Genomic DNA, 20,676 nt, shown 5'->3' with positions numbered 1-20,676 from the left:
TCTCTACGCTCCGAACGATTGCGTCTCCATCTCTCTGACAATATCTGCTGTCGAATAATTCGCTACCAATATGGAGAAAGTTGATGCATACCAGACCGTCGGTCCAAAGGATAAGACAGTTCAGATTTTACGAGCGTTCCACGCCCACCTTCCGGAAAATGGGAGGGTGAATTTCCTCCAGCATCTCGAGTCACTTCAAACAAATAAACAACTGCATGATCATGCGCAGTCATTGATCGACGGCCTAGTGGCACCGTTTAGATCCCTGCGCTCGATGCCAAGCATTTCCCCGCGTTTTGGAATGGAGGACTCCATCGACAATATCGCTTCCGAGTCGGCCGGGCCCATGCGAAGAGAAGCTCGCCTAAAGACAGAATGCCTTGCCCGTGATGGCGGCAGATGTGTTGTGACCGGACTATTTGATGAAGATTCTCTCGATGCAAGCAACACCAGCCCCTCAATATACACAGACTGCGCGCATATAATCCCGTTTTCCCTTGCATCGTGTAGCACGGAGTCTGAAGGATATGCAAAGCACATCATCTGGACAAACCTCATCCGTTATTTCCCAACTATCCAGGCGATCAACTTCAACCGGGAGAACATAAACGATACCACCAATGCGATGACCATGTCGAGTCAGCTACATCGATCCTTTGGCTGGTTTGATTTTTCGTTCGAAGAGACCTCCCAGCGCCACAGATACCGCATTCAAAACTACCGGCCACAGCTACGACTAAACCTCCCTGAAACCGTTGAATTCGATTGTTATGACCAAAGGTACGATCTTCCGCGCCCCGAGCTTCTCAAGGTTCATGCAATTATCGCGCGTATCTTTCATGCATCTGGCGCGGGGGAGCAGATCAACAAGGCCCTCCGTGATCTAGGAGAGAAGTGTCTACTAGCGAAGGATGGTAGCACTGATATTTCTTCTATGTTGGCTGTAACGACATTAGGTGTCCTCGGTTCCCGCGCTGGCGACGTCTAGCAGACTCGGGCAGCGATCCCAGATTCTAAAACAAGTGCCGAGAGCGGTGAAAGGAATGTTGCAAATGTGGATAGGCGGTTGGGCGAAGAACAGCCTGCCGAGGAATATCCACTACAATATCGGGGTTCAGAGTCCACATCGTCCACGCGTATGATCTAGATACCTGGATCGCGCTTTCTCAACATTCAGCCCTCGCAACTTCCGCAGATTATGCCACTCATGAATGTACGAGAGGAAACTGCCATTCCAAATGGTGGCGGGACACTACAAATGCCATTCATCGCAGGGGTTGGCATTCCTCATCACCTGGCATTCCAACCAACAGCACATTATTCTTACGCGTTATGAGCGACCACCTGAGAAGACCTTTCAACAGCTAGTCTCTTTGAACCGCCTGCATCTCTTAGTTTCTCATATACTTCGTTCTACGGTGGCCGACCGACATAGTCCTTTTCTCAGACCCATCACACGGAACCACTACTCTCTCATCGCTCATATACGGCATGGGCTAGGCTAATCATTCACTGTGCTGTGCCAATAGCATTGGCAAACGCGACCGCAATCCCAGTCAGCACCACCACAACATGGACGAAGCTCATGTCGATTTGCCTGATGGACACCTTGTGAATCTCTCACCACGACCTATACGCGAAAGTCCCTACAAAGCGTACCGAGTCGAGTATAAGCGTTCTCCGCGGCTGTTAGCAACACCTCCACCTCGATACCTGCAAGAAGGAATACCAACAGGATATGTCGTTACAAAAACCGCATCGGGGAATATGTCTCAACTACCAAAAACCACCAAACTGCCAGTCCTGAGGACTTTCTCTGGAAGTCATAGCGATGATTCAAGTCAAACGCCTAGTCCCACTGGAATTCCTAAACTCACCCTAGCTAGCCACTCCGTGGGACAAGTCGATGACCAGCCTAGGTCGTCAGACAAAGGCCATGACCAAAATCCGTACTGGAGGAAAATCCGGGATAAATTGGAGGAGTCACCGCTCTTAACAAGACGCACTAGGAGCAAGGAACACGACAAAACCGAATCTCCTACCTCGCGCATCTCCTACCATCGCACCAGACTTCCCGCCAGCACTAGCCAGAACCAGGCAAGCCCCCGGGCAGTCAATGCACCATCAGACATCCCAAGTCCAAGCACCGCGAAAAGCAGTCCTGCGCAGGTGTCAAGGAGAAATGCTTCCACCACCCCTTCCGAGGACAGGCAAAACAGCTGGCAGAAGCAGGGTGACCAATGGGCCAACACGGATGTAACCGAAACCACACCCCAGAAATCAGTGAGAACAAACGGGACAACTGATTCCAGCCCTCGATCTCACCCTTCCGTCTCGCCAGTATCTGCCGAGGGCAGTTCTATCACCGACTGGGAAGACCGATTCGTCGTGAATATGCCAACTGCAAAAGATCCCAATCCGCCAACGATGACAGCGCAGCAGATTGCTGAGTATCAACGAAGCATCGAAAGGGTACACCGGGCGGGTGGCCAGATGGCAGATCCGGACACAGTGCCTAGTCGCAACGTATCTCCCGAGATCAAATTCAGCCCTAGCGAACAAAGAACCCAGAGCCTGAGGGAGTTCAACACATATGACGGTGCAAATGATGGACGTCCAATGCCGAGCTTGCCACGAGACCAACATCGCCCATTACCGCAGTCTCAGCAAAATTCTCAGCTGGAGCAACATTCGCAACCCCAGCCCCAGCCCCAGCCCCAGCCCCAGCAGCCCCAGCCCGCGTCTGCGTCGCAACGTCAAGTAGCTAACAACTACTACAGCCCGGATGAAATTGGGTATAATCGGATTAGCACAATTTGGGAGGAACCACACGCAAAAGCTAAGGAGAAACGACACCCCCAAAATGCGGATGGGTCTTTTTTAGGATGCAGGGAAATATGCGGGGAGAAGAATCCAGACGAAATTCTCACGTTTGCTTCTCAAGACGATGCCAGTCTGCATCCACTCCCATTATCAGTGGGTTCCAAGACCAGGCAACAGGCGGCGAAGCAAGTGAGCAAAGCGACAGACCGACAAGCCACCCACCGAGTCGAGGAGACCACGGTCCTTCAAGAAGAGCGACCGCAAACTTCTCGGAATTTGAGGCCTGCCCCATGCTCGAAGCCGTCACCTCTGTACCAGGATCGGACTCGCTCCCAGAACCCATCTCCAATTCCACGAACCAGGTCCCAGGACTCGAGCAAGGAGAATTACCACCCTACCAGCAATACACCGGAGCGGTCCAGGAGCCTAGAAGGAAACTCGGGGGACGACGATGTGTTCATTATCACACCCACTATCACACGCGCTATGCTTCCCACCCCCGAAAAAAAAGCACCTTCGCCAAAGCCGCAAGGGCTGCGTCGTCCTGGTGGCACAAGTCACGTAGTCACCGCAGAGGCCATCAAAGCCGTCCGGGCAAAGGCTCAAATGATTTCCACACCACCGGGATTGCGGCCCGGCGGACCCAACGTGCATCTCAAGCCGACGGGACGTACATTGACAACTTCGCAAACGTGTCCAGTCGGAAGCATCTCCGTCACAGCGAAAGGCCGAGACGACGAGGGTCGTATCCAAGATCATGTGCAAGATCGGAATCAAGAACGAGCAGGTACAGCGTCGAATACTATCCGTGGCTTCATCCGTACCTCCGCGCTGGCAAGGCCTACAGGACTGGCTAGATCGCCTACAGATAGCATTGCTACGATTCTGCGCAACAGGACTGAGTCCCTCCGTACACGTGCCGAGTCTCTGCGGAGTAGTTCCGCGTCACCCCAGCGTGCCAACCAGCAGCAGTTACCAAGTCCCCAATCAAAGCTTCCATCCAGGGATAACTCGGCATCATCACACTCGGAACTGTCATTTCAGTGCACCAAAGACACCCCACCTGTCTCGGGAATCAGGCCTGCCTCGCCGCCCAAAAAAGCCACGCCGGAAAGGAAACCAGAGGGAAACAAACAAACCTCCTCGCAACCACCTACACCAAGCAAATCAACACCGAAAAGAGTGACCTTATCGGAGGTATTTGGTTCGTCGGCGAAACCTGACAAGCCCACTGCATCAGCCAAAAAGATTTCCGCACTAGCAAAGCCGTCCAAGTTGGACAAGCTCTCCAAGTTTGCCAAACCAGCTGCGTCTGAAAAGTCTCCTCCTAAGCCAAAGAAGCCGGATACTTCACCAAAAAAGGAAGAGCGGCTCAAACCTCTACCTCGTCTCTGTACCTCTGGTAAAGTCGTAGAAATCGCCGAGCTAGATGGGCTCCAGGTTTCGAGTCCCAAAGAGTCTCTTCAGTCAAATATCACAGACGTCTCTGCCGATCTTGGTGACATGCGCTCCCAAGAAAAAACCGATTCCGAAGGCCAGGGACTTAGCCCTTTGGCCTTTTCGCTTCTTTTCAATATTCTTGTTGTTGCTGTCACCCAAGTGAACCAAGCTTTTCGCATGGGCACAGGTAGCCCTTACGCTAAATTTGTGGTCGACCACACCCTGAACATGACCAGTCACTGCTGGCGTGTCTTCAAATGCATCTACACCGGGGTATCTCGCTACCAGGCCACCGGCGCATGGCCCAAGGGTCGCAGTGACCAGGCTATCAGCCGGTTCATAATGGAGCTTTTCCAAGCCATTGTGTATCTCTTGATTCTTGGGTTTGCTGCTATGCTTATAGGCCGTACTGCTGGCTACGTCGTTCTCGTGACTAGTTGGATTGTATGGTTTGCCAGGCCATTTGCATGGGCCTTCCAATGTGTTGGCCGTGCATTGATAATGTGAAATTAGCCTTACCTTTCTCTATACGCTTGTGCAAGATTGTTTTCCCATTCACCCGAGTCTGGAAGCGGGAGGTTGGTCGTTTTGGTGCTTCGGATCTTTGTCTTTGTCAAGCGGTTCTACCTACTCGCCTACCTACACATTACCGTCTTGCGACTGTATTTCTAGCTTATTATTAAATACGCCCCGAACTTGGATATTTTTCTATAGTATTTACTCTTGTGTATATCAATGTACGTAGACAAGAACCTAGATTGATATTGATCTTGACCTGAAACCGAGACACAAAAGCTGAATGCTCTGCACACCGATGTGCCTCTCCCATGTTGAAGAGAGAAATGAAATAACATGCTTTTGTGGTGTCCCCCTAAATCCGGAATTCAATCCTGTGTATGATGTTCTCTCTTTCTGCTGTCAAAAAAACAAAAAACGAAAATAGACCCAACTCCGTCATCCTGGTGTTGAATGGTCCTGTATGCTAGCCCCGGGATAATCTTGCAAAAGCAATGCAAAAGCAGAGAAAAGATAAGGAATTTGAACATAGAAACTTCCTTTCGCTTTCATGTCCGGATATGCGTTGAGCAATCCTTTTTTTCCGGTGCGAACGAGATATCCACATTCAAGAAAAGAACCGAAAGAAGAGAAGGAAGCAGAAGGGGAAGAGAAAAGGCAGGGTTGGGCTATGGCAGTTATAACCGCCACTGCGAGCTCTATGAATTGAAGAAAAACAAAACAAAAGACGAGAAGAGCGGAATAAGCCGTTAAGGCAAGATTATGTTGAATTTTTGTTTTTCTTTCATTCTTTTGATTCCGTTCTTCTGGACTATTGCTCTGGACTGCACTAGACCGAACAGAAAATACGATATAGTCCAGAAGAGAAGCACCGGGCCTGGAGAAGAATGGACCCGAGAAAATAAAAGAGAATCCGATCGACGAAGCGCCATTGTTAAAAGAGACGGGGTATCGGTACATTATGTTGAAATGAAAACGCTGAGGAAGAAATCGTTGAGAGGTCTTCAGTCGTGACGCCATAAGACATTGCAGGGGGAGCCCGAGATGTGTTGGAGTAGTTGTTTGTATGGGCTGTGTTATCGTTGAGATGAGTGATGTTGAATTAGGTATGTTGAGTTGGTGTTATGAGAGGTTTGAGGTTTGCAAAGATGGCATACGACCGAGGAAGGGGGTCGGGGGGTGTGAATGAAATAGCAAACCAGTTCTGAGTTGAGGGGAACTGGTTTAGTTGGCAGCAACGCCATTTTGTTCGGCGTGACCGTTGGTCAATGGCTTTTCGGACATCTCGACCTCGACGTCGAGATCTTTGACCTCGAGGCCATCGAATAGTTCGAACAGAGCGTTAGATCTGTGGAAGTCATTGTCGACGATGTTGACGAGATACCAGTCATCCATGACCTGCTGAATCAGCTTGCGGCTAGGGCTGGCTGCGTCATGACACTTAGACCAGTGGTCGCCCAAGAGGTATGCCTCATCCTTCCAGGCCAAGAAACTGACTGTCTCGACGATTGTGGGCTGGATGATCTCTCGTCCAGCGAAGATACCCCATGTCAGGGCATTTGGACTGTCACGGGTGTTGGTCTTGAGCTCGCCCTTCCTGTTGGTGGCATGGTAGGTCAAGTCATCATTCTTCTCGATGCGAGTGATGAGCTCATCAATCAAGTTGGAGGGAACTAGAAGCTCAAGGTAGGCTTTCTGGTAGACGAAACCGTTCTTAGGGCCCCATCCGTACACAGGATGAGACGACTTGACTCCGTTAACAGCGGGCTGGGAGTTGATTGTCAGGAATCCGCGCTGGTTTAGTTTGAGCAAGTCTTCCTGGATATCGTGGGCCTCGGTTGTGATTGGCGAGTCACTCCACGGGAGTCGGTCGAGCTTGCCAGCCAAGAAGTCAACGAAGATGTTCGAAATATCCTTGATCGATTTAGGCTCGCCCCAAAGTTTGATGTTCTGCTCGTTCGTGCCCTTCAGGCCCACACCGTAAGCATCAAGTTCACCGAACGCAGGTGAACGAGAATCAGTCCAGCGACCGTTAGGGTACTCGTCCCATGTCTGAGTACGAGCAACGTATGATGAGTTCCGGTTACGCCAGAACACTGGTCGCACGTCCTCCGTTCGTCGGCCGAGGCCAAGGGAAGGCCGCCAGGGCAGCGCGCGTTGAATAGGAGATTCTTCCGACGGAGAAAGGTCGAGTTCTTTGAGAACTAATTGAGTGGCCTGAGCCAAATTCATGGTATAGCTAGGCAATTTGTCAGTACATGCCGAGATACCTGGATTGAGGTATTAGTAAAGCACACTCACAAATGCAGGTGCTTGATGCCAGCAGCGATCAGCTGTCTGCACATGTTGGCGATCAAAGTCTTTCCGATATCTCGAACCGCAGAATCGTCGTTCTTGACCGGCTCAAGGGCCTCCATCCACTGATCGGGCACTTTAACCTTGGTCCAGTTGGATCGACGAATGAAAGAAGCGTATGTCTGAATGGGCATGATACCAGGAATGATGGGGACAGTGATTCCCTTGGCTCGGCATTTTTTCAGCCATTCGACGAAGTTATCAACATCGTAAAACATCTGAGTGACTACGAAAGAGCTGCCCGCATCTACCTTCTCCTTCAAGTGGTCGATCAATTGGTCCACATCCGCGTTGTCATCGGCGCCTTCGGGATAGCCACCCACACCAATATCGAAGTGGTTGCCATATTTGTCCCGAATGTACTTCACCAGATCCTTCGCATAGCAGAATCCATTTTCTGCGGCCTCCCATGTCTCCTTGTCTCGCGGTGGGTCTCCTCGAAGGGCCAGAATATTGGTGCAGCCAGCTTTGTAGGCAGCTTGGAGCGCTTGGTCAACTTTCTCAATTGGCATATCTGTGCAAGTCAAGTGCATGCAGGTCTCCAAGCCATATACTGATTGTGCCACGCTGACCATCTCGCAAGTCAAATCCGATAAGCGACCGCCAGCACCCCAGGTGATGTCGATGAATGAAGGACCTAACCCATGCATACGGTCCATTCGGTCATAAAGATTTTGTACACCCTGGGCGGTTTTGGGAGGGAAGAACTCAAAGGAGATTCCTGTCTTTCCCTCCGCTTCATTTTTGGCAAGCTTCTCCCGGATATGCATCGTGTCGGATTTTAATCTAGTCTTTTGTAAGCATATCACGTAGATTTAATGAGCCATCCATCGAGGATTGTCTTGAATAATCATACCGGGACAATAATTAATTAGATTGTTTGTGGGACTGGGACACCTGTGCAGATGAGACTACTACTGTCTGAGACCCTGAGCACAATCCCTGTGTACTGTGACACCTAAATGTCTAGTACTTGGGGAACAAATGGATAAAACACAAAAAAAAAAGAAATAGAAAGTGAATTAAAGAAAGAATTGTGAGGCTCGAAGACGAGTGAAGGAGAGGAATCAAGAATACCGGTGAACGGAACATTTGGGGGGACAACATTTGGCGGGGAAGGCCGGCCATCGGAGGCACGTGTTTTGTTACTTTAAGGGGGAATTAGGGGAGAATTAGGGGTTAAAATTAGGGGAAAAGTGCATAGTAAGGAAATAATATGTGAATATTTCATTTCTAGGACTTTTCTTTATCATAAAATGACCATTAATGGGACTTTTATAAGGAAAATCAACATCTCGTACCTAGTATGGCGCAATATCAGGCCACACCGCCTGCCCCTCCATGGAATTAAAGTTCCGGCAAAATTTTGCCGTTTGACTTCGAGTTGGGAACTTTTTGACTTGGGAATTCTTTTGACTCTTTGAACTTCACTTCCCTAGAATCATTCCAAAATGTCGACTGTTCCTCCCCCATCTGCTGATCAGGACTACAAGTCCACCCTCCTACCCCTCCTCATCTCCAACAAAGTCCTCTCGTTCGGCACCTATGTCTTGAAGTCCGGCCGTGAATCGCCCTACTTCTTCACCTCTTCTCTCCTGCACACTGCACCGTTGCTGCGCGCTTCCTCTGCTGCATACGCTAGCGTGCTCTCCGCCGAGCCTTTCGTCACCACCAACCCCGATGGTACTGCTCAGCCCAACTTCGACATTATCTTCGGCCCCGCATACAAGGGTATTCCCATTTGCGCATCGGTCACCAACGAGCTCGCTGTGCGGGACTCTCTATCCGGCAAGACTACCTGGGACAATGTGAGCTACTCCTTCAACCGCAAGGAGGCCAAGGCACACGGCGAGGGTGGAAACATTGTTGGTGCCCCGCTGAAGGGCAAGCGGGTCGTCATTGTGGACGATGTCATCACTGCCGGCACTGCCATCCGTGAAGCTGTCGGTATTATTGAGAAGGAAGGCGGTATTGTCGCTGGTATCGTTGTCCTGCTGGATCGGGAGGAACGTGTCAGTGATACCGAGACCAAGAGCGCCATTGGCGTTGCCCAGCGTGATCTTGGTGACAAAATCCCCATCCGATCAGTCCTTGGTCTCCACGACCTGATTGAGAAATTGGGCGATAAAATTGGCGCCGGTGAGATCCAGCGCTTGAAGGATTACCGTGAGCGCTACGGTGCCCAATAGACGCTGGCTTATGGAATCGCCAAATCAAGGCATGATGTATGAGCAAAGACAACAGGATACCAGGATATGTTGGAGTTCCTCTGAAAATATAATTACTTAAATATTGCCCATATTCAAATCAGGAGACGGGCACATTCCTGTATGGACTGTTTGACTTATCCTCGATAATTTATGCAACCATATACTCTAGGCTTGCTAGCAAATAAGTTTCCCATTTGCCCATCAAAACATGATACAATGGGCAAGTGAATTGACCTGGCCTTTCGGTTTTAGCCTCGTGACAGTTCCCGGCAAACAGGTGATACCAGTGCTCAATCCGAGTGTGTTCAATAGGGACTTTGATATTTATCCAATCGGGAAACATGGAGCTTTATATGCCACTCCAGTCTTTGGTCTTGCTAATTATATAGCTGAGCATATTGATAGTGCGGTATGTTTTACTCTCTGGATACTTCTTTCTATCTATGTTGTATTCCAACACACCCCTGAACTGACTGGTTCCACTCGGACGCCGGAACCCCTGTGAGCAAGACAATGTCTCACAGGAGTTCGAAAAAATAGATCATCTGAATGTAAGTATATCGGCAAGCGACACACAGCACGGTAGATGCTACCACTACTAGGTTGTGCTTGACGCCGCACACCCAAAAAGCAATACAAGAATACCATTTAGAACAAATTAGACAGTCTATATATGTAGAGATTTGCATAAATCAAATCTCACGCTCAGGCAACGTGTATCTACCGAGTTCATCACTTGATTAGTACATAGTCAGACATACTTTGACAAAGTGCACATTCATTCCGATAGGTATTAAATTCAATGTATAAAACGTTTGTTGTACGTAGCTATAGGCTATCGCAATGGAGATCAATCAATGTTTTCGTTCCTAAGTTGGCTGCCCCAATGAGGAGAACTACTATATTCAGTTGAATTCACTGATAATAGTCAGGGTTATCTACGAGAGCTTCCAAGGTACCCCAAGATCCTGGGTGAAACATCTAATCATTGCTGTGAATACTCTTAATATGGTATATTCCGGTGATATCCCAATGGTTGCCTGGGTTTCACAAAGAGTAACAGCACGAGTCCGGGGTAAAATCGAGACCATTCAGTTATTTTAGACTCACTAGAGATCAATACGCAACTATTGTTCTTCTCCACATGGCTCTAATTGCGGAGGTGTATGCATTTCTAGCATAGCTCGGTTTTCATTCCACAGAAGCCATTCAAAACCTAGCAAGGCCAACGTCTGAACTAATCAGCAACTTCATAGTGAAAAGCTAGCAAAGTCTCACTGTTACAGAAATATGGAGGAAAAGCTCCCCTCAATGGTCATTCTACCATAGCAAGATAGGGGGGAAATCATCTTACAGCTCTTAGCCACGCGGTGTTGGTCTCTTGAAGGCAAACCATCTTGCCTCTGAAACAGAATGATATATTTAGAACATGACTCAGAATAGATTGTTTAGGTAGAAGATAAAGAGATTACTCATAGCGAAGAAAAGTTAATATCATTGCCTGGCAAGTCTTAGTTTAGAGGTCTTGGAGTATTTCCATATTGCATCTTACTTGATATTTGTAGAGAGTACGTTAGTTAGAGTATATAAGTGAGATGCTTTTATTAACAAAGAGTTCATATATTGTTGCGTTCTGTACCTCAGAGCATAATATGCCATATCGTCCATTGATATGATCGACAATACACATAAACCCATGACCTTTTTCGCACAGTGAATTGCAGGTGACATGGTGTTACCTCTGTGCTATTTGACATTACCTAGGAGCATCAGTATATCTTTATTATTCATCACATGTCACCTTCCAGTAACTAGATTGTCTCAAAAATCTAATATCAAATCTCAACGGCGAGACTTTATACTTAAATGTTGGTAGAAAGACGTATAAGATGAACGCACAGTTATCAAATCTGTCAAGCATATATATACTTCAACTTCCAATCACGAAAAGCTATGAAACCTTAATGGCCACCTAATTCTAGAACCACCGGTGATCCTGTGTTCACAATGTACGTCAGGTTACATTTGGCAAATGCACCATATATGTAGCCGTATTTCCTTCTTTACAATGCCTAATACCTGGACAGGCAAGGTTTTGCGGATTGAAGGGTGAGGACATACGGGCAGTGACTTCAACGCATGTTACAACCATCCATCCATCACTTCTAGGAGAGAATATTGCTAGTGGGGAAAATTAGCGGACTGTTTAGATCAGCACAAAACCAGAGTACAGGGAGGCTCGGATCATGTATACATATGTACTCCATATCTCCATGCAGGCTGAATAACAACTTTGCAAATGTACACCTACCCTAATAGGAAATGAAGATATATTGCTTTTGCATGCATTCACCACCGAGCTAACCTGCCATTACTCTGGCAGACACCATTATAGAGTTGGTGCCCGTTAGACGGCATTTCCGCTGCAACTGTTGCCTCTATAATATATCACAGAGCCTGAAGGCAATGTTCGAGACCAAGTCGGTGGCCCCAATATCAATTATATATGACTTGGTACGTACCTCTAGATGGAGTACCTTGGCAAGAACATTAGTCTAGTTTGCCTACCGTCGAAGTTTCAATTGGGCCAATATAAGACTGTATGTGTACTGCCCGCTGCTCGGACTCCCCGCTACCTTGGACACCATCCATAAGGTAGTCTCACCGAATTGCCGTGAGACATGCAATGCATGGATTGCTAGATTAGCCATCATCGAGCCATGGCCATTCCACGACCGCCGTTCCATACAAAAAGCTATGGTTATTGCTTGAAACCTGAACGATGGTGACGCCTCGTAAGACGCAGATCTTCGCCGCCTGGGTCCCATGGTCTCTGTAAATAGCACACAACGGTAATTAGCATGTCAAGCAACGCGCGGACAGAGCTCCGTGTACTTGCATCTCTTTGTCTCCTATCAGCTGCGTCTTCGGCTCTAACCGTTCATTCCGGGCTTCAAGGGGAATTGTCGAAGTATCCCATGCCTAGTCTTAGGAACCGGGAAGAACAACATGAGACTTTGCTAGAAGAAGTAGGCCGTGGGGTATTATGCTCTTTTTGAACCACGTTGGGTGATCTTACCACAGTTGGTAGTGCTCTACTATCTCTCAAACCTTTCCAGGTTTCTCTTATTTCTATTAACCATTCCGCAGTCTTGACTTGCTTTCTTTCCCCTCCTTTTCTACCTAGGAGCGCTCCCATAGATTGGAGGACTATTGGTCATATTCTATTTGGAGAAAAATGCTTGAAGTTCCTCGTTGATACTAGTCCCTTTTACTCGTCATCGATACACCACCCTTTCACAACCCCTGCGACTTTCCGAGAAAGCAAACTGTTGGTCATTTTGCCCTGTTAGTATCTTCCCTTATCGGAATACCTAGATGAGAAGACTTGATTCGATATTGGTACTAGTTGGGTACAAGAGCGTCTCTCATATCTTTCTAAAGAAATTAACAACCTGCTAACAGGGAATGGTGAAACATAGTAGTTGTTTCTTGGAAGCTCCAGTCAGATCAGTGGTCCTCGCTTCGCTCTTCTCCGTCTATATTCGACACATGCTACGATCTTAGTTTCTCTGAAGTGTCTTAGTACCTTGTTTGTCGACCATGTATTGGAGATATACAATCCCAGTGCTTGCTCTTCTCGCAGCTCCAGGACTCAGTTGGCCCTACGACGAGACTCTCACTGCTTATAACATCAACGAAAATCAAACAGCAACCAACCCCTTGGACTACTGGGGAGAATGGCCTGATCACACCTACTTCCCTTCTCCTGAAAATTGGCGTTTTCCTGTATATACGCTTTTCCTTGACCGATTTGTTAATGGCGATCCAACAAACGACAATGTAAATGGGACACTCTTTGAACATGATATTAATTCAAACCAAATGCGACATGGAGGTGATGTGGCTGGCCTGCTGGACACTTTGGACTATTTACAAGGAATGGGCATCAAGGTTAGTTTTACGAAGTCACATTGGAGACTTTTCCAGTGCTAACCAATGTTTGAAATCCCAGGGAATTTATCTTGCAGGTCTGGTTTTGATGAACCAGCCATGGGGATCTGATGGCTACTCGGCGCTTGACACTACACTACTCGACCAGCATTTTGGGACAATTCAAACATGGAGAGAAGCTATCACGGAAATCCACAATCGCGGCATGTATGTCATTTTTGACAACACTGTCTCAACGTAAGTCCTTCAGACTGAACATATTCTTTTACCGCATTACAAGCACCTAACAGCACTAGCATGGGAGATCTCATTGGATTTGAAGGGTACATGAACACAACAACCCCATTTTCAGTCAAAGAGCACAAGGCTTCCTGGAAATCAGACCTGCAATATGTTGACTTCCGATATGGCAACACTTACAATGAGACATGTGCATACCCTCGCTTCTGGAATGAGACCGGATACCCCGTTGATGAATATGTTGATTATCAGCTAGTGGGGTGCTACGACAGTGACTTTGATCAATATGGTGATATCGAGGCCTTCGGTGTCTATCCTGACTGGAAACGTGAACTCGCTAAATTTGCTTCCGTGCAAGACCGGTTGCGTGAATGGGTGCCTAGTGTCAGAGAGAGAATTATTCGTCATTCGTGTATGATCATCGCATCTTTTGATATTGACGGCTTCCGCTACGACAAAGCTACACAAGCCACCGTCGATGCTCTTGGGGATATCTCTGGGGCGTATCGAGACTGTGCTCGCCGGGTGGGAAAGGACAATTTTTTCCTTCCTGGTGAAATTACAAGCGGAAACACTCTCGGCTCCATCTTTCACGGGCGAGGACGCCAACCTGATATGCAGTCCCAAACGCTCGAGGAGGCGTTTATGATGACGAATTCATCTGATCCGGATTACTTTATTCGTGACCAGAATAAGCAGGCGACCGATGCTGCTGCATTTCACTACTCCGTCTATCGCTCTCTCACACGGTTCTTGGGGATGGATGGTAACCTGGCGGCTGGATATGACATTCCGGTCAATTGGACCGAAGCCTGGTATCAAATGGTCCTCACCAATGACATGGTCAATGCCAACACTGGCAAATTTGACCCTCGCCATATGTATGGAGCGACGAACCAGGATGTGTTCCGATGGCCGGCCGTTGAACATGGCATTGAAAGGCAGCTTCTAGCTCTGTTTATCACGACCTTACACATGCCCGGTATTCCGATGCTTCTATGGGGCGAGGAACAAGCATTCTATGTTTTAGATGCTTCAGCTGCTAACTATATCTATGGCCGTCAAGCAATGTCTCCCGCTACAGCTTGGAAAAATCATGGATGTTTCCAGTTGAATTCCACTCAGTATTTCCAGTGGCCTATAAAGTCAGGACGTTTGGGATGCCACGATGAAACAGTGACATATGACCACCGTGATCCCGCTCATCCTGTGCGGAATATTATTAAACACATGTATCAAATGCGACAGGACTTTACTTCTCTCAATGACGGGTGGTGGATTCAGCAACTCTCAAACCAAACGCACAACATATATCTCCCGGGTTCTAATGGAATCCCGACAGAAACTGGCATGTGGTCTGTATTACGCAGTCCATATCACCCATTACAGGATCTGGGAGAAATGGGCAACCAAACGGTCTGGTTTGTATACCAGAATGACAACCGAACGGTGAACTATGTGTTCGACTGTTCTGACCCAGATGCGGCATTGATTGCTCCATTTGACACCAACACCACGGTGAAGAATCTGTTCTATCCTCACGATGAGTTGACATTGCAAGAGGGTCCAATCAAACTTGCTTTGAACGGCTCCGATTACTACAACGGTTGTCTTGACAGTATGAAGCTTCAACCATACGAATTTAGAGCTTACATCCCAAAGGATAAATTCATCCCCCCTCTTCCTATGATAACTAAGTTCTTACCTGGTCACGATGCTCCGTTGCTGTCTGCTGTCGCACCAAATGAAAGTGAATCGGTGGATATCGGACTCTTCTTCTCCACAGAGATGAATTGCTCTTTGGTAACCGAGTCAATATCGCTTGAATCCTCTACTGAAACTGGAAAATGGCCTTCTATCGACCCTGACAGCGTCAGTTGTGGAACTATTGACCCAGAGAGTACAACCTGGACCGGTCAAATCCCGTCTACCTGGTCTTGGACAGCTACCCTGACCGGTGTTTACAATGGCGTACATAAATTAACGGTGAACAATGCGTCAAGTACTGATGGAAGATCAACGAATGCCATCGACCATTTCTTAATTCGAGTTGGGCAGTATGATAATCCGATGATCTTTACCTCAGCAAATTACTCTAGCAGCTTGCTTCATAGGCGCGATAATGGGGCTCTGTTCATTGCCCAACATGCAGCAGGAGCAGACAAATATCGGTATTCTACCAATTGGGGTAGTACTTTCACTGAATGGCTCCCATACGAGGGAGGAAACCGCAGTATTGAAGAATTGCCCTGGTCTGGAACCAAGAAGCAGAGATGGGACGGGAAACACGTTCGGGTCGAATACTGGAGTCGCCTCACAGGGAGCAGCGACTACGTCCAAGAGGGCGATGGACCAGACTGGACTCCTGCTATCCGGCGTCGCTTCCCTCATCTGTTTTTCAACGGCCCTTTCAACAGGTACGGATATGATGCCGGCTTGGATAACATTGTGAAACAAGATACCGATGGCCTCTGGAAATTCCGCTTTCTGGCTGAATGGCCTGCCCAGGGTCAGCTGAATGTTTGGGGTATCAACCCTGATAATGAACCAGACCAAAGCTACATCTATGGAGATTCCAACGGAGACTCCATCTTAGATCGCCTACCACCTTCTTCGCTCAGTGTGACCACCATAAACATCACTCAGCATCCACCAAATCCGCACGTCGCTTGGAGAATACAACTCGATGACTCGAATTTGCAATTTAAGCTTGTTCCTACAGGCTCTAAATACGTTCAAATGGCCCTCTTTTTCATTCTTTGGATTGTTCCCATCGTTACAGCGTCAACCTGCGCTTATGTGTTCATGAAAACATTCTACCGAATCAAGTTCAACCAAGTCGGCGTGAGTGAAAAGAAAACGCTCATATCAATGGATTTCATCAATCAATTCAAGATCGGCCACGTGGAAGACGGACAGTCTAGGAACCCATTCAGACGCCGCGCAAGTAGGTCGAATTTTCTCCAAAGCACTTCTGCGTTTGGTGATCGAACCACCCGCCGACGAAAAGTCCTCATTGCCACCATGGAATATGAGATTGACGACTGGGCTATCAAGATAAAAATTGGTGGTTTAGGTGTTATGGCACAGTTGATGGGCAAACACCTCGGACACCAGGATCTTGTCTGGGTTATTCCTTGTGTCGGTGGAGTGAAGTACCCCGTCGATAAACAAGCAGATTCAATGTTTGTTATGATCTTGGGGAATTCCTACGAAATAAAGATTCAGTACCATCAACTGAGAAACATCACATATGTTTTGTTGGATGCACCCGTTTTCCGCCAGCAATCCGCTACCGAGCCCTACCCTGCCCGTATGGACGACCTTGACAGCGCTATCTACTACTCTGCCTGGAACCAATGTATTGCCCAGACAATGAAACGGTTCCCCATTGATATGTACCACGTCAATGACTATCACGGCTCTGTGGCTCCATTATATCTTTTGCCTGAGACGATCCCTATTTGCTTATCACTCCACAACGCCGAATTTCAAGGCTTATGGCCTATGCGGACACAGAAAGAGAAAACCGAAGTCTGTTCTGTTTTCAACCTTGATTTGGATGTTGTCACGCGCTATATTCAGTTCGGCGAGATCTTCAATCTTCTTCATGCCGGTGCAAGCTATCTTCGTCTTCATCAACAAGGCTTCGGTGCTGTTGGCGTGTCAAAGAAATACGGCAAGCGTTCGTACGCTCGATATCCGATCTTTTGGGGCTTAAGAAAAGTTGGACACCTACCCAATCCCGACCCCTCCGATACAGGGGAGTGGAATAAATCCTTGCCTAAGGAGAGCGAAGTTTATATCGACACTGACTTCGAGATCCGCAGAGCAGATCTAAAGCGCCAAGCTCAAGAATGGGCTGGTCTCAAGCAAAGACCCGACGCTGAGCTGTTAGTTTTCGTTGGAAGGTGGTCTATGCAAAAAGGCATCGACCTGATCGCGGATGTCTTACCTGGCGTATTAGAGAGTCGAGAAAATGTCCAGTTAATCTGCATCGGGCCACTTATTGATTTATATGGCAAGTTTGCCGCGTTGAAACTGGACCGAATGATGAAGCTATACCCTGGTCGGGTGTGCTCCAAACCTCAGTTCATGGTTCTACCGCACTTTGTCTTCTCTGGTGCAGATTTTGCACTAATTCCGTCACGCGATGAACCATTTGGTCTTGTCGCGGTCGAATTTGGTCGGAAAGGTGCCCTTGGTATTGGGGCGAGAGTAGGGGGACTTGGACAGATGCCTGGCTGGTGGTATACGGTCGAGTCAACGACCACCTCCCACCTATTAAAACAGTTCAAATTGGCTATCGACAGCGCGTTAAACTCCAAGTACGAAGTGAGGGCGATGATGCGTGCAAGGTCTGCCAAGCAACGATTCCCAGTCGCCCAGTGGGTCGAAGATCTTGAGATCTTACAGACCACATCGATGCGAGTCCATCAAAAGGAGCGAATCAAATCGCAGAGTCAGTCTGCTGCTACCGGTGCATATAACGCCATCTATGGGATGATGACACCGCAGGCTGCGTCAACAAGATCGGGCGCATCGACACCCCCATTACAACCCTCAAGTCGCCCGGGTACGATGGGGTCGCTACAGCGAAGTTCTATAATTTACAGCCATGAAGCAAGCCCTGGACTTGACGAGAGACCTAGGTCGGGACTCAGCCGCCAGATGTCCTTCAGTCTTCGGCCGGTATCTGGCACCACGGAGCCTCGTAATTTACGCGAGGTGGGGAAAGGCAGTGATGACAGTGTCGGTAGAGCCTCTCCGGAAGCTGAAGAAGATAGCGACGATGAAATGATGGTAACCTGCTACGGCGAGGATAACTACTCCATGTCACCTGAAGTAGCAGACTCAGGACGGGGACAAACCCCTCAGCCTACGGGTGTAGCGCTCACCAAAGAGGCTCTCTCGGCTCAACGGGCAAGTCAAGGCTTCCTGTTGGCTCGATGTACCAACACTCCCTCTAGTTCAGCGGCTCCGAGTACTGTCGGGACAGATGAAACTCTTGCTCCTCCTTCTCGCCCATGGGCGGAGCCAGAAAACCGCGCCTCGGTTTTGTCTGTCGATTCGGTTGTTGGAGAGAAGAAAGATTTTAAACTTCAGAAAGTCGACCCGTTCTTCACTGACAGCAATGGCGAGTACTACAGGGTTTTTGAGAAAAGACTCGAAGAACTCAATGGGGCGAACTCAGACACCCAGCTCTGCATTGAGCAATACCTCGAGAAGAGCGAAAAGAAATGGTTCAACAAATTCCGTGATGCACGTCTTGGCCTGAAACAAGGATCCCCAGCTGGCTCAGTGCATCGGGGCAAACTAGGAACATCCCCGGATGGGTCAGTTACCAACGATGACGCGACATCCCATGAAAGTGGTGAGCGCGAGAGAAAAGAGGCCAAGCCAGACGAATTCCTTCTCGGTGATGACTACGTGCCACCAACCGGGCTAAAGAAATGGATGCAACTGCGTATCGGAGACTGGCCGGTATATTCACTCTTCCTCGGACTAGGCCAGATCATTGCTGCCAATTCCTACCAGATTACCCTTCTCACAGGAGAGGTCGGACAGACTGCTACAAAACTGTACGGAATCGCGACTGTTTACCTCATAACTTCAATTCTATGGTGGCTTTTCTTCCGATACTGCAAATCCGTGCTCGTTCTCAGTGTGCCATGGTTCCTATACGGAACGGCGTTTTTGATCATTGGACTGGCGCACTTTGAGCCCAACTCACACACTCGCGGGTGGATTCAAAATGTTGGAAGTAGTATGTATGCTGCTGCGTCATCGAGCGGATCTATCTTTTTCGCCCTCAATTTCGGCGACGAGAGCGGCGCACCGGTCAAACAATGGGTGTTCCGTGCTTGTCTTATTCAGGGCACGCAACAAGTCTATGTTATCGCTCTTTGGTATTGGGGTTCGACTTTGACTAAAGCTACTAACGCTGGAATTATGGATGTTCAAGGTAGTATCACAAACACTTGGAAGATGACGTGCGTATAACATCGAAACATTCACGTGAAACACCGGAGATTTGCTAACAATTGGTATAGAGCAATATGTACACCAATCACCCTCCTTTTATGGGCAGTTGGTCTCATCGTCTATTTCGGCTTGCCAAACTACTATCGTCAAACTCCCGGCAAAATGCCATCATTCTACAAATCTGTGTTCCGGCGCAAAATTGTACTTTGGAACTGGGTGGTCGTTATCATCCAAAACTTCTTTTTGAGTGCTCCATATGGTCGAAACTGGAACTGTGAGTCTCCATTTGCAATATTGTTTCTACGAATCTTCTCACTTCCTATGCCTCGGATTTCACTAATGGTTATCATAGTCCTCTGGATTACCCAACACGCCAGCTCGTGGCAAATTCTTCTTCTCTGTGTCGCCTTCTTCGGCTTTGCCTGGATCGCAGTTCTCTTCCTACTGGCTCGACTATCAAAATCCCATAGTTGGATCCTCCCAGTTCTAGCATGTGGTCTAGGTGCTCCACGTTGGGCCCAAATATGGTGGGGAACATCGGGTTCTGGCCTATTCCTCCCCTGGGCTGGAAATTATACTTCGGGGGCTCTTGTATCCCGCAGTCTTTGGCTCTGGCTCGGGGTCTTGGATGCATTACAGGGCCTCGGGTTTGGTACGATTCTGCTGCAAACACTGACACGTATGCATATCTGCTTCACACTTCTGGTGTCACAAGTCTTGGGCTCTCTCGCAACTATTTGCGCAAGAGCGTTTGCACCGAACAATATTGGACCAGGGCCTATCTCGCCAGATATTACGTCTGGTGTGGGTGCGTTAGCTAATGCTTGGTTTTGGGTTGCTCTTCTATTACAGCTCTCGATATGGTATGTGATCCCCTGTAATAACCTTTGGATTCTGTCTAACTTTCGGATAGTGGTGGCTTTCTTCTTTTCTTCCGAAGGGAGCAACTATCGAAGCCCTGAAAAAATGTTGATCTGGTTTGTTGAAAGTGGGTGGAATGTATTTGCAGTTCAAGTTCTGCAGTGGTGTCGAATTTCCTTGCGTACATTGATATAATTTCTTGCTTTTTGTTCGTGTGGCTGTCAATCAGAAACAGCCCTTAGTGTCTAATATAATGATATAATATCAGTGAACAAGTAACAGCCTATATCCT

General features: G+C 48.1%; 5 protein-coding genes across 5 annotated transcripts; 4 read left to right on the top strand and 1 right to left on the bottom strand.

Annotated features, from left to right (window-relative positions):
- Positions 1-70: 70 nt before the first annotated feature.
- On the top strand, positions 71-988 carry PGRI_051180 (HNH endonuclease signature motif containing protein; the record flags this gene model as incomplete). The annotated part of the gene is made up of 1 exon (XM_040792831.1): positions 71-988. One exon carries the CDS (start codon positions 71-73, stop codon positions 986-988), a length of 918 nt encoding a protein of 305 aa, XP_040644798.1.
- A 584-nt stretch (positions 989-1,572) lies between these two features.
- On the top strand, positions 1,573-4,770 carry PGRI_051170 (putative NTP binding protein; the record flags this gene model as incomplete). Its single annotated transcript, XM_040792830.1, has 1 exon — positions 1,573-4,770. One exon carries the CDS (start codon positions 1,573-1,575, stop codon positions 4,768-4,770), a length of 3,198 nt encoding a protein of 1,065 aa, XP_040644797.1.
- Positions 4,771-6,003: 1,233 nt separating this feature from the next.
- Positions 6,004-7,904, bottom strand: PGRI_051160 (methylenetetrahydrofolate reductase (NAD(P)H) MET13; the record flags this gene model as incomplete). Its single annotated transcript, XM_040792829.1, has 2 exons — positions 6,004-7,018; positions 7,081-7,904. The coding sequence occupies 2 exons, from the start codon at positions 7,902-7,904 to the stop codon at positions 6,004-6,006; spliced, it is 1,839 nt and encodes a 612-aa protein (XP_040644796.1).
- A 681-nt stretch (positions 7,905-8,585) lies between these two features.
- On the top strand, positions 8,586-9,323 carry PGRI_051150 (orotate phosphoribosyltransferase; the record flags this gene model as incomplete). Its single annotated transcript, XM_040792828.1, has 1 exon — positions 8,586-9,323. One exon carries the CDS (start codon positions 8,586-8,588, stop codon positions 9,321-9,323), a length of 738 nt encoding a protein of 245 aa, XP_040644795.1.
- Positions 9,324-13,229: 3,906 nt separating this feature from the next.
- Positions 13,230-20,485, top strand: ags2 (alpha-1,3-glucan synthase Ags2; the record flags this gene model as incomplete). Its single annotated transcript, XM_040792827.1, has 6 exons — positions 13,230-13,298; positions 13,360-13,535; positions 13,595-19,531; positions 19,592-19,797; positions 19,876-20,386; positions 20,437-20,485. The coding sequence occupies 6 exons, from the start codon at positions 13,230-13,232 to the stop codon at positions 20,483-20,485; spliced, it is 6,948 nt and encodes a 2,315-aa protein (XP_040644794.1).
- Between the last annotated feature and the right edge of the window lie 191 nt (positions 20,486-20,676).

The sequence above is a fragment of the Penicillium griseofulvum genome (assembly GCF_001561935.1).
Source record: "Penicillium griseofulvum strain PG3 chromosome Unknown contig_84, whole genome shotgun sequence".
Classification (NCBI taxonomy): domain Eukaryota; kingdom Fungi; phylum Ascomycota; class Eurotiomycetes; order Eurotiales; family Aspergillaceae; genus Penicillium; species Penicillium griseofulvum.
The sequence above is the reverse complement of the archived record's forward strand: the minus strand, read 5'-3'. Positions and strand labels throughout refer to the sequence as shown.